This window comes from Astyanax mexicanus, chromosome 22 (assembly GCF_023375975.1).
Source record: "Astyanax mexicanus isolate ESR-SI-001 chromosome 22, AstMex3_surface, whole genome shotgun sequence".
In the NCBI taxonomy this organism is placed as follows: Eukaryota; Metazoa; Chordata; class Actinopteri; order Characiformes; family Acestrorhamphidae; genus Astyanax; species Astyanax mexicanus.
In genome coordinates this window covers 8,268,353-8,282,193 of record NC_064429.1, presented here as the reverse complement: position 1 = coordinate 8,282,193, position 13,841 = coordinate 8,268,353, and the positions used below count along the sequence as shown (strand labels likewise).

Sequence of the window (13,841 nt, the reverse complement as noted above, 5' to 3'; positions counted from 1 at the left end):
TTTTTATACTCAAAAAGGGGTTCTCATTTGAAAGATCTCAAACTGAACTTGTATTAAACTACAGGAAATGTTATATTAAATTAACTAAAGGAAACAGATGTTATTTTTTTATATCGACAGAGTATAAGCAAGTCTTAAACAAATAAATATATATATATATAAAAGAAAAAAGAAAAAAAGAAAAAAACGCTCTGGGGCCTTTTTTTTTTTTTTTTTACAAAATTACCAATAAGACATTTAGGACAAATCAGGCACACCATGTCCTTTTTCAGGCTTTTCTCTTTATTTCATCTATTCGTATTGTATTATACTATCGTTAAAAGCATCAGAACATACATCGCCATGACAGTTTCCTTCCAAAACAAAATGCATCTTAGAAAAAAATGAAAAAAATAAAATAATCAGGATGATCAAATTACTTCCTGTAATAATTCTTTCATCCTGACCATCAGCATCATCATAATCATGATAATTATAATAATCATCATTTCAAGTTACATTTTTAGTAATAACCTGCATTGTTACCATTTTTAAGAATACAGCCATTTAAAAAAATTACCATACAAACAAATAGTATGTACAAAGTGGAATAGGACAACAGTCATCTGTTATAAGCTTACATGTACACAGAGTATTCTTTTAGTGTTTTTTTCCTCAATACTTCATCTATAGATATCTTCAAGCACGTCCACCCGAACTCACGCGACCTATCTGCGACGGTGTGGGGGCGGTCCGCTGCTCTGATTGGACGGTCAGTCCGTAAGTTTTGCTTTGGGTCGCTGTTGGCGGGAGTTTTTGAGAATAACAGCAACATATGTCGTTACCATCATCATCATCGTCATCATCATCAGAAAGAGAACAGAGCACTCTAGATCTATGGCAACATGGTAGCATGAACCAACCAAACAATTATTATTAATCAATCAACCAATCACGACGCAGCCTGATAACACAGTTTTTTTTGGGCTGAGCCTCGTACCCTCACAACCCACGATCCAACATTCAGAATGGGGGAACCTAACGGTACCCATGCAAGTGAAAAGTTGAGAAGAAGTTGAGAAGACGTTCTGTAACAGTGGGAGTTTATGATGAGAAAAGTGCAACAGAAGCACAGGAGTAACCTGACTAAACTAAGCCCTCTTACACTGGAGTTATTTGTTTAACGCATGTTTAAACCCCAAAAACATGGTGGCGGTGGTATTGTGGATGGGCATGTCCATGAATAATACTACACTACTCATCAAAAAATAAATAAATAGTTGCACCCAGAAGGATGTGTCAGATTTCAAAGATCAAAGCTATTTATTCAAATCTGGTGTCTGTCTAGTGATGGCGTGTGGTGAAATTTAGTTTGAAGCCAGATTGCCTTTGATCTCATTGGAGGAACTTTATTTTGGCACTTTATGTTCACATTACCAGGCTGAAGTGACCCAAATCTGTTTTTTTCATTGCTGTGTGAACGTGCCAAATCCAGGTTGTTTAAAATCAGATTTAAGTCACTTTCATATGTGGTCCTAAATCGGATCTGTTTTTAATCCATGGAATTGCGACATGAATGTAAACGATCAAATCTAAATTCATGAGTCTTTTTGCTTTTATGCATTAGCATTAGCGCTACGTGCTTCTCTCTCGTACCCACAACACATCTCTTGGTGCAGCTGTGCAGCTATAGCTGCAAAAAAACAGCAAAAGCAAACCACCTGTCCTTTTTTTTTCACCTCTTCGACCTGAGCATGAACTTCAGAGCAGCTGTTTACTCCAGTAAAAGATGCTCCACATATAAAGCTACGAGTCTCTCGTCTCTCTAATATAAGGGTTTTTGGTACCACTTTAAAATAAGACCATCTTTATAAAGGGTTTAAACATGGTTTAGTTTATTAATAGTTACTAATTAGGTTGTAAATGCCTAATAAATCATTAATAATCAGTTATACACATACATAGAAAGGTACGTAGACCTGTTGTTTGCCAAATGGTGAACCCACAGCCATATAACTGATTATTAATGATTTTTAAGGCATTTACAACCTAACTAGTAACCATTAATAAACTAAATGTAAACCATTTATAAACCCTTTATAAAGGTAGTCTTATTTTAAAGTGGTACCATTTTTTTGTTGTTGGTTAAAGGAGGAGACGTTTATACAGGTATCAATATTGAATTGAGTATTGGAGCTTAATGGAATGGATTGAATTATCGCAGAACTCCATTAGGGACTTCATTAGGAACCTCTACAACTCCACGCAGATGTGTGGCTCAGTAAATATGATTAGGAGTTGCTCATATTAATCATATCAAAAATAGGAATCATTTACTGCCTACTGGTAACTTTCATATCTTTCCTTTAAATAGTATTGCAATCAGATACTTCTTTCGTCTTGGTGCAACTATTTGTTTTTGATGCGTGTAGATGTGGTATATGGTAGACAGTGTGTCGTACACTGACTGAAAACATGTACGCAAGTCTATGGGAGACTAAAGGACACCATGGCATCTGGGCGTTTGCCAAACGTTTGCCAGAAGAACAGTCGCTCCAGTGGTGTGGAAGGGTCTGAAGGATCATGCAGTAGACTAGGTGTCCTCCTTTAGCACATCTGGACTTGGATTATCCAATCATCTAATGGTTTAAACCAGATTTGATGGTAATCACCAGCCTTGGGATCTCGGTTGAGACCAGATACGGCAAAACTGAGGTAACGGGTAACGACCACCCCGTCTCCCAACGTCTAGGAGAACAAGACTAGACTGCAGGTGGTCTTAATCTTATGGACACTGATTCCAGTTGGAAACCGCAAACTCTAAAAAGATAATGTTTGACCAGAGATGATCCAGAAAGGTGTCGAAGACGAGCAGTTCTGTAACAGTTCTGCATTAAAGCTCTTCACGAGGAGCATTTGGCATCGCTTGTGTGGTGAATGTGAGCGTCTAGGTGGCGCTGTTCAGTTTGTACAGTATATTTAGTGTATTCCTCCCATTCAGGTGTAGTAAACAATACAGTGATCCTTAAGTATTATTAATAATTTTTATTATAACAGCAAATTTACAACACTGTTAATTAGCATAATGAAAGTGCTACTATATGTCTTATTGTGAGAAATGAACTAAACTAAAGCCCAAATAAGAATTTCTTTAAAGGGCAACAAAATCCTCTGATTGAAACAGCTGAAAATTAGGAGGGGTAGTTTGGGAGGGGCACTGGGTGATGTATGGGTTTAGAGGCAGGGCAGAAGGGAGAGAGCTGATTGGCTGAGCTGCAGCAGCATCAGTGTACCTCTGATAGTGGTGAGACGCAGATGGTTGGACGTCAAAAAGGAAGGTGGTATTATTGATTCATATTGTGACGATGTGTCTGCGTACCAAAGTACACAGAAACCTAATCCACGCCTATATATAATAGCACCGTTGAATTTTAATGAAAGCATTTTTTAAAGGTCAGGAAAGGTTTATATACTTTTTAAGCGGGAATTTTAAAAGAATACATTCAGCTATTAATGAAAAAATATGGTTTAAAGTACTGATTGCCTTTTTAAATTGGTCCTTAAATCACCCCCTATGGTGATTCCCAATTTTGCTTCATCAGAGTGTTAACAGTATGGTTAAGTGCTTTAAGGACCAAGTGAGAAATAAATGAATGTAAAAACCTGACATCAGTTTAGGGCTGATGTCCTTAAGTCCGTAAGAATCATTTTAAACTGGGCGGGTGTGATGCGGTCTCCTTTCAGAGCGAGAGAGAGAGAGCTCAGTCAGAAACTTTACTCCTTCGTTTCTTTGCTTTTACTATGAGTGAATAGTTAGAGCTAGTGAGATCTAAGAGTTTCCCCTTCTGAAGTCTCCACTGCTCCATCAGCTGTTTGCGTTCAGTAAAACTGAGCCGGATCCTCTTTTAGAGGCTGTACGTGTGACCTAAGTATGTAAAGATGTGTGACGTGGCCAGAAGAACAACTCCAGGGACAAGCGACCCGACATGCCAGTTTTTAGAATGAATATGTATATATATATAGCTTAGCAGGGAGGGTCGTTCAAGCACACCAGTATTATTAAACACAATATTTTATCCCTTCTTCACTCAGAAATTCTTCTGCTTTCAGTTTATAAACAAATAGGGACTAATAATATAATACGGACTGCCACTTTAAGGGACTCCTGGTATTAGCAGGCCCTTTGCAACAGGGCAAGCAAACCAGTCAATTGCTCAGGGTCCTAGCTGGCCTGAGGCCAATAGACAATGACTGGTTATGAATTGAATTCAATGGCACACTGTGTAAGCACCTCTTTTAATTTTGCAATGGTCAATGCAAAAAGTACAACACCACTGTTATCAAAACTCCCCCCCAACTAGCTCCTCCAACTAGTTGACGATCATAGCCTGCCGGCCATGTTCATGATTTTTGCAGTTGGCAAAATATGCATTGAAATGGATCTATCTGGAAGTACTTTGACCAGATTCTGTTTACATTAAAATTAAAATCATTAAAACACATTAAAACACACCAGATTATATTTTCCCAAGCACACCAGTGCATTCATCATATTCATTTTACTGTAAAATATTAAATCGTTGACCAGTTAAGATAATGGTTTTGCCATTGGCATTGACAGTGACATGCAATTAAGCTCATCAAATCTTGTTCAGATTTCACTTATGCAATCTGGTGTAAACAGGCCCTAAGGGTATTTGAAACTTTTAGACAAGTAGTAGAGCAATTATGGTCTGGAAAGGCCCGATTCCTGTACAGTTGCATGCTTGTCGTGCTCAAGCACACCTGATTCCACTCTGAATTCAACCCTGTAATAACTTCCAGGTTTGGTAGGTCTGTTAGAGCAGGGAAATCAACAAACTGTGCTGGACTTGATGGCCATCCCCACTGGGGTTTAAGAAGATGTTTTAGAGTAGCTGTCCTCAACGACTGTTTTCATCATGTTAAAGCAAAACCTGTACAGTCCAGACGTCTCTAAGAAAGCAAGAACCATAAACGATATTATATAATAGGTTCTGCACCAATTTATGGGATCTTAGAACCCTACAATATATTGCCAAAAGTATTCACACACCTGCACTATATTTGTTGATGTAATGTTTACTTGGATAAAGCTGCTCCAACATGGAAACTCTTCATTCCATGAAGTTCTCTACTCTCTACATGAGGTTTGGAGGTGTGTAGTGATGATCTAATCTGAAGCTACATGAAGTTTGGAGGTGTGTAGTGATGATCTAATTTGAAGCTACATGAAGTTTGGAGGTGTGTAGTGATGAACTAATCTGAAGCTACATGAAGTTTGGAGGTGTGTCGTGATGATCTAATCTGAAGCTACATGAAGTTTGGAGGTGTGTCGTGATGATCTAATCTGAAGCTACATGAAGTTTGGAGGTGTGTAGTGATGATCTAATCTGAAGCTACATGAAGTTTGGAGGTGTGTAGTGATGATCTAAACTGAAGCTACATGAAGTTTGGAGGTGTGTAGTGATGATCTAATCTGAAGCTACATGAAGTTTGGAGGTGTGTAGTGATGATCTAATTTTAAGCTACATGAAGTTTGGAGGTGTGTAGTGATGAACTAATCTGAAGCTACATGAAGTTTGGAGGTGTGTAGTGATGAACTAATCTGAAGCTACATGAAGTTTGGAGGTGTGTAGTGATGATCTAATCTGAAGCTACATGAAGTTTGGAGGTGTGTAGTGATGATCTAATTTGAAGCTACATGAAGTTTGGAGGCGTGTAGTGATGAACTAATCTGAAGCTACATGAAGTTTGGAGGTGTGTAGTGATGATCTAATCTGAAGCTACATGAAGTTTGGAGGTGTGTCGTGATGATCTAATCTGAAGCTACATGAAGTTTGGAGGTGTGTAGTGATGATCTAATCTGAAGCTACATGAAGTTTGGAGGTGTGTAGTGATGATTTAATCTGAAGCTACATGAAGTTTGGAGGTGAGTAGTGATGATTTAATCTGAAGCCATAGCTATATAAATAGATTCTTCTCTTACTCACTGATTTTGTATCTGGACTGTATAAATGTTTATAAAGGCCATTTTATTAACTCTTGTCCTAAAAACATGTCTTAAAAAGGTGTAATTTTTTCTAAATGTTTAATCCCTTAATGTCTGAATATTCCTATTAATAAAAGTTTATTACAGAGTGAGCTCAGAGTGGTCCAGCCTCTAAAGTGCTGCCACTATGCTCAGGAGATTGCTGGTTCAAATCCCGGTCATGCAGCTTGCCATCAGCTGCTGGAGCTCTGAGAAAGCACACTTGCCCTTGCTCTCTCTGGGTGGGTACAGTACAGTAGATGGAGCTCTTTCCTTCCCCTCATAACTCCTATGGTGATGTGGATCAGGACAAGGCTGCGTCTGTGAGCTGATGTATCAGAACCGAGTCGTTGCGCTGCTTTCCTCCGAGCGTTGTGAGCACTGTGATGCTATTTGCTAATGCTACAGTATCTATACGGTCTCATTACTAGCAATGGGGGAAGTCCTAATGAGTGAGTTGGGTAACTGGCTCTGTAAATTGGGGAGAAAATGGGATTAAAAGTAGAACGTTAAAAATGCATTATTATGCCATTATATTATCATCATCAGTTTATTATATCAGTGACAAAAATGGTTTAAAAGGATAATATTTTTGGTGGTTAGGTGATACTGAGCAAATAACCATTATTAGGACCTTTATGTTGTGGGTGTCTGGTTGAATAAAGGCATTTAATAAACACAAATCTTTAGAATTTCTTCATATATTTCAATCTTAATGAGTAATAGGAGTAATGTTGCAATACAGGATCCTGTCCACATTGTGCAGCCCAATCACTCAGGTTTAGTACATGGTGACTCCGACAAATAGCATAATCAAAAAAATAAACAAAAAGCAAATCAGAATTGACCTCATTGGGTTTGGGTCTGGCATAAACAGAGAGACCCCTGCATCTCACACACACACACACACTCACACATTTACACACACTCACTCATTCACACTCATCACAAACACGCCCCTTCAAAAGGCAGCTTGGCCCTCTCGCACCAAGCCGTCCTGCACCACCACAAAGAAGAAAAAACAAAAAATAACTGGAAAAAAATAAGCGAGTTGCTGTAAAGTTCACAGTTGTCGAAAGGGGCATCAGAGGTACGACCAGCAGCCGAGTTCAGGCGCTCCGAGTCCTCCGCTCGCTCTATAAGTTGACGAGCTCGTGAGCCACGAACTGTTTCAAGCGCTCCAGGTACTGTCCGTACAGCTCCACGTCGTTGTGGCCGGCGCCCTCCACCCACAGCGGCTCCACGGGCCTCTGGCAGCGCTCGTACAGCGCCAGCCCGTGAGAGAAGTCGATCACCTCGTCCTCGGTCCCGTGGATCACCAGCACCGGAGACGTCACCTTGGAGATCTTGTCGATGCTGCAGAGAAGAGCAGGAGTTCAAATGAGTGTCTGATTTTACTGTGACCGTCAAATTAAAGTAGTACTACTAAGGTAAATCTACAATTAAAATAGCACTACTGAGGACATTCATAATTGAAATAGTTTTACTGAGGTAAATCAATCATTAAAATAGTACTTTTTGGGTAAATGTATTATTAGAACAGCATAGTCAAGGTAAATTCATCAGTAGCGTAGCCCTACTGAGGTAAACTGATGATTAGAATAGCACTACTGAGGTAAACTCATAATTAAAATAGTACTTTTGAGGTAAAGGCATTATTAGAATAGCACTACTAAGGTAAATTCCTCATTACAATGGCACTACTGAGGTACGTTCATGAGTAGCATAACCCTATTTAGGTAAATTGATGATTAGAATAGCACCACTGAGGTCAATCACGATTGGAATAACATTACTGACGTACATTCATAATTAGAATAACATTACTGAGGTAAATGTATTATTAAAATCATTAAAATGGCACTGCCGAGGTAAATTTATGATCAAAATAACACTGATGAGGGCAATTTAGTATTAAAAAAAATAGCCATACTGAGCTAAATTCATAATTAGGATTGCACCAGAGATGAATTCACAATTAAAACAGTACTTTTGAGGTAAATGTATTATTAGAATAGCACCACTGGGGTGAATTCATGACTATGATAGCTCTACTTAGGTAAATTAATAACTAAAAAAGCCCTACTGAGGTAAATTCATATTTAAATGGCACTGTTGATGTAAATCCATGATTAGAATAGCAACACTGAGGTAAATTAATGAGTAGCATAGTCCTACTGAGGTAAATTCAGGATTGGAATAGCACTATGGTAAGTCTTTAATAATATATACAACCATATACAAGATCTTAAAAAAAATAAACACTAGACAGCTGAGATATAACAGAAGAGAGCACTGACTTGGGGAAGGCGTCGAAGCAGTAGGTCTTCTTGGTGTCGGGGAAGGCCACGCGCATGCCAGAGGTCAAAGGTGAGTGAAGGATGACAGCGGCGCTTTCGTACCGAGCGGCCAAATCCACGGATGGCACCGTACCGATACTCTGACCATACACGATCACGTTCTCCGGCCGTATACCGTACCTGCAACAACAGATAAAAGGTGTTAGTGTGTGTTGTGCTAGTACAAGTGAGGTTTTAAACCCTGAGTCCACTCACTGTGTCTATTACACACAGGTTAACTTCTGGCATATTGCTATCTTGGCAATGGAAGTCATAGATGCGCCACTGACTGATCAAAACCCTGACAATAGTCACTTATCAGATGTTCATTGCTTTCTTGGCTATACAGATCGCAGTGCATACTACACCCACAAGAACATGCAGAAGTACACAACACCAACTTTTACATCAACAATAAACAGAATACTAAATAAATAAATTGATAAATAAATAGCATTATTGTTTCCATTAATGAGCTGCTTGCACACCTTCATATCGTGAATAAGCAAGTCAATTTCCTCTTTTGAGAAGCATAGAAGAGATGCACCGTTAAGATAGCAATCCGCCAAAGTCAGAGCACACCTGACTCTTAAAGGGAATGACAAGTGATGTTCTAATTTGTTTATTTAAAATTATTAATTAAGATAATTAAATACAGGTACATGTACACATACAAATTAAATGCGCAATTGAGCCATGCAAAATGCACATTTCACAAAGTTATGATTGCAAAGACACACTGACACGCCCTAAATCAAGCTGTACGGTTGACTGTTCACCCTACAGATCACCCTGCTGAGGTAAATCCATGATTAGAATAGCACTACTGCATTCTGGAAGTAAACTTCACACCATCTAAACACACACAAAAAAAAGGACGAGTGTCTAAATTAGAATTACTATCCTACACATGCCTTAAAGCTCCACTAGGTAGGATTATGATTTTGTGCTCGTGGGCTCCCCCTACAGTTGCAGAGTGTAATAAATGTTTCATTAGAACTAAAGGTCGGAAAGCAGGACGCAGTTCTCGCGAGCGTTGGTCGCGGCCGCCTCAGAAAACTTACAGAGTCTGGTTTGAGCTCAGAGGAGCTCCAGCACAGACACGAGAGCACCGCTATTCCTCCTATTACACCTCAATGCAGCGCTGCAATGAGTTTCAAGCTGTAATTTTACTTCTTTAAAAAGATCAAAAATCAAGGAAATCCTACCTAGTGCTGCTTTAACAGGCTTTAAGTTTAAATCAACTATATTAATCCATCACAACAGCTGAGATAGAGTATTTATTTGTGTAGGTTTTAAACATTAAGTACAGAAGAAAAGCTCCAAACAGCCCCAACCTGAAACCCTGTGAGTACAGAGTGAGTACACCAACAGTCACTGAGCTCCCTTACGCCTGCTACGCAAACATTCCAGCCTCAGTTCTTGATATGCAAACAATAATCAAACATCATTATAAACGGAGAACGCCATGAGAAACAGAGGCCTGTGGTTAAACTAGAGTAGTACCCAAACCTTCTCAAACAAAGAGCTACTCTGTCTCCTAAACCACACTCCAGCCTCTCTGTCAGATAACACTGTAGTCCACGTCCACGAACGTCATGATCCATTCAGAACCACACCCACTGAGACAGCTGATTTGACTCTTCTGCTCACGAGTCTCTGCTAGACCCTGGCTGATGTACTGACCTCCAGTTCTGAGTAAGCCCTGCTATGAGTGTTCCAATGAGTCATTTACTCACTAGAACGCTCATAACATCAATTACTGAATCACAAGTGTCCTAAGAGCACTGAATGAATCACTAAAGCAGTAAGGGATTATCCAAGTGTCCTAATGACTCAGTGAACCAGTATCAGAGCCTAATGATTCAGTGAACCAGGGTCAGCCTACGAGGAGTTGTAAAGACTCAGTGAACCAGTGTCAGAGCTCGAGAGTTCTAATGATTCAATGGACCAGTCTCAGAGCCTAATGATTCAGGGAGCCAGTATCAGAGCCTAATGATTCAGGGAGCCAGTATCAGAGCCTAATGATTCAGTGAACCAGTATCAGAGCCTAATGATTCAGTGGACCAGTGTCAAAGCCTAATGATTCAGTGGACCAGTGTCAAAGCCTAATGATTCAGTGAACCAAGGCCAAAAGCAACATTTAGCCTGTAAATAACCATGAAAATTGAAACATAACCCGTCAGCACAAGCCTGCAGTAAATAAAACCAACAGAGGTCAAGAACTCAACCTGCAGGTCAGAGGTCAGCTGACTCATAAACAGTGAGCGTTTTCATGAAGATCAGTGGAGTCACTATCAGATGCTGTTTCCTTGTTTAAGTCTAATCTGGGATCAGGATTCCTGGTCTGCTGGTCAGTTTAAAGTTTTTAGAGAATGAAACTGCAGGAATGAGCTGAACTAGACGTTCAGCTGTAAAACTGAGCACTGTGGAGATGAAGGATGGCATGTGTCCCCTAGGGGGAGCCGTGGAGGTCACATTCCATCCCCGATTAGAGAGACCGTGACAAGTCAGCTGACTGCTCCAACAGCACAGAGAGAAGTTCAGGTCTGTCTGAGAATGGGCTTCCAGTTCCCAAAGACACTGGAGAAAATATGAGATATACTAGTGCATCTGAAAAAGATTAGAATATCGCTGAAGTTACTTTATTTCAGTGATTCAAATTAAAAATGTGAAATTCATATATTATATAGATGTTCTACACAACAGAGTGATCTTTTTAAGAGTTTATTTCTCAATGAAAAAAAAAAACAAAAATCATGTTACTTTTGGCAGTGTGCCAAGACCTGCTGGAAAATGAAATCTGCATCTTCATAAAAGTTGTCAGTAGCAGAGGGAAGCATGAATTGCTAGTAAAAAAATTTCTTTTAAAAAACGAGTCCATCAGCAAAAGCACTGTGTCTACATCAACCCGTGAATTAGTATTCATGGCCCCGCCCACCTCGGCTCAGGACCATCTAAAGACAGAGCTGAAGCCGGGCAGTGACACCGTCTGGTCAGATAGGAGCTAACAGTGCTAGAAACAGCATGCAGTTAATTCCTGTGTTATTTGTGCGAATAACACATCAGTGTTATATAATTTACCCAGTAATTCAGAGCTAAGGAACTGGAAATGGTTAGAATTGGTCTATGGAACATCACCAGTGAAGTACTATTGAAATAGGTAGGTGTATGTTTAAAAACAGTTCTGTTTACACACTTTAAAAGTAAAAATCTATCTCTGTGTGTAACTATAGGTTTAAATAGGATCTCCGGTGGATTCTGTGTTTTATAGAGACTCTAAGACTAGGTCAGTGGCTGAACTGCACTTAGCAGGGCATTATTACACATGTTGTAAAGTAACATATGACATTGCAAAGACTGTTATTAGAGTAAAAATGTCTTTATTTTAAAACGTTTCTAACTGTTGTTCGTCTCGCTGCCTCCTGGTGTCGCAGTGCTGTTAGCCAATCAGAGGCGATATGTTCGCATGTATGAATATTCATGAGCAAGTGAGCAAGAGCCGAACTCCTATCGTTTCTCCCCGCGCGCACCACTCCTCCACCGGACTAAAGCATGATTATACCGGATCACCGGAGCACTTATGTTGTTGTTGTTGTTGTTTTTTTCTTCACAAAAATTAGCTCACAGGGCATTCATTCATACTTGTGAGCACCACCAGACATTTTATCCCTTTACCACTTTTTTTTTAGCGAGGAAAGATTTGCATTATTGTAACACACATGTAAAAGGTGTAGGACTTGTTTTTCAGGCAGAAGCTCGACACAGGGTTGGTCATATGAGCACAGTGTGGTTAAATACAGCAGGAATTAATTGCTGCAAATATTTTTCTTTCAGTGACATAAGCAGAAACCAGGTACCCAAAAACCTGATGAACCTGTGTGTGTGTGTGTGTGTGTGTGTGTGTGCGCCAGTCTTACGCTGCATTCTTCCACGTCTACATAATCAAAACCCCTCCGACTCTCCAGGCATTCCAGCAGCCGTGAACTCATGTTAAGACCAGAGATCTTCATTTACAGAGCTGGAAGACCACAGCACTGGTCAGATTACTGTTTACTCAGCTCTACTCTACTCACGTCAAGGGAACAACACATTTCTTACACTTCATTTGTCACACAGAGCCTCAAAACTCTGGTAAATTATAGATGGCGGTGGAACAATATCAGTATTTCATGTTTGATAAAGATATTAATACAGTAACCTTGAGTTTCTGTTAAGAACAATTCAATATTATCTATATAAAACATTTGTCTGAAAGCACATTGCTGCACATGGCCATCTAAATAGAATAATCATATTCAACATAATTAAATAAAATAAAAACAAAAAGGGCTCTGGATGGTCCAGTGGTCTAAAACGTTGCCACTATGATCGTGAGATCGCTGGTTCGAATCCTGGTCATGCAGCTTGCCACCAGCTGCCAGAACCCAGACAGAGAACAACTCGTCTTGCTCTCTCTCTGGGTGGGTACAGAAGATGACGCTCTTTCCCCTCATCACTCCTAGGGTGATGTGGATCCTCACAAGGCTGCGTCTGTGAGCTGATTTATCAGAACCAAGTCGCAGCGCTTTCCTCCGAGCGTTAGCGCTGTGATGCTACTCGGTAAGTCTACAGCATCAGCAGCAGTTCAAAAAGAGGCGGAGTCTGACTTCACACGTATCGGAGGAGAAATGTGCTAGTCTTAGCACTGCTGGTGTTCAGGAAATCACCTGTAATGAGGGATATGCAGCTGACTAGCAGTATATTAAGTCGAATAATTGGCCAGATAAATTTGGGAAAAATAGGAAACGTAAACCTAGCCCAAGCTGCCTTAAAAAATGTTGTAAAGCAAAAGTAAAAGCTTTGAAAAAAATTTAATCGTTCATTAGCTTATGTAGCTGTGTGCCATACATCATATACGCAATAATATTGCTAAATATAATTTACATATAATTATTGCAAAAATACTTATTTTTGAACCATATGGTCCATCAGGGAGCAACCTTTTTTTGCTCTTTGACAATTCACAATGTTCTCATTTCTCATTAAATAATATCTACTAGAGACAGATTATATCTTTCCATCACAAAAATACCCTGATTTCATACAACCCAACCAGACACCCAATCATATTTATAAAATGTGTAAAATAGTGAAAAAAAAAAGTTTAATTATAATACAAGCTAACAATAACAACATTAAATGGTGAAGTATCGCAGAACCAGTTCTAACAGTTCGAACTAATTAAAATATTGATAATGTTTCTGAAAAAACAAATCTCAATACTTATTAATATTAATATATTTTCTTACACCCTTAAATGTCAAGCACTGTCTGATACTGACATACATCCAAAACTGATCTCATTCTTCCCCTCTGACAGCTCATCCAGCCTTTTTATTTTAATTTGGCTGAGATTGATCCATAAAAACACAGACACGCATCTCTACAACCAAAATCAATAAAAACAGCAGTGTGACGTAAATCATAGTTCT

The 13,841-nt window shown here is 39.3% G+C and overlaps 1 protein-coding gene and 1 long non-coding RNA gene across 8 annotated transcripts in view; one reads left to right on the top strand and one right to left on the bottom strand.

The window, feature by feature from the left end:
* Positions 1 to 5,159: 5,159 nt before the first annotated feature.
* Positions 5,160 to 5,995, top strand: LOC125786826 (uncharacterized). 7 transcript variants are annotated; one of them, XR_007428843.1, is made up of 5 exons: positions 5,160 to 5,284; positions 5,371 to 5,499; positions 5,543 to 5,671; positions 5,758 to 5,843; positions 5,930 to 5,995. It is a non-coding gene; the product is annotated as an uncharacterized LOC125786826 (long non-coding RNA). The 7 variants fall into 7 exon arrangements; XR_007428840.1 differs by lacking the exon at positions 5,160 to 5,284 and having other exon boundaries at positions 5,350 to 5,499; positions 5,586 to 5,671; XR_007428842.1 differs by lacking the exon at positions 5,160 to 5,284 and having other exon boundaries at positions 5,350 to 5,499; positions 5,543 to 5,585.
* Positions 5,996 to 6,559: 564 nt separating this feature from the next.
* Positions 6,560 to 13,841, bottom strand: part of abhd17b (abhydrolase domain containing 17B, depalmitoylase) — a 34,798-nt gene continuing 27,516 nt past the window's right edge. The window contains exons 3-4 of the mRNA XM_007239657.4: positions 8,329 to 8,508; positions 6,560 to 7,384 (exon numbers count right to left, since the gene is read on the bottom strand). Coding sequence (XP_007239719.1) covers positions 7,165 to 7,384; positions 8,329 to 8,508 — 400 coding nt within the window. The 3' untranslated portion in view covers positions 6,560 to 7,164. The remainder of the gene's footprint in view (positions 7,385 to 8,328; positions 8,509 to 13,841) is intronic.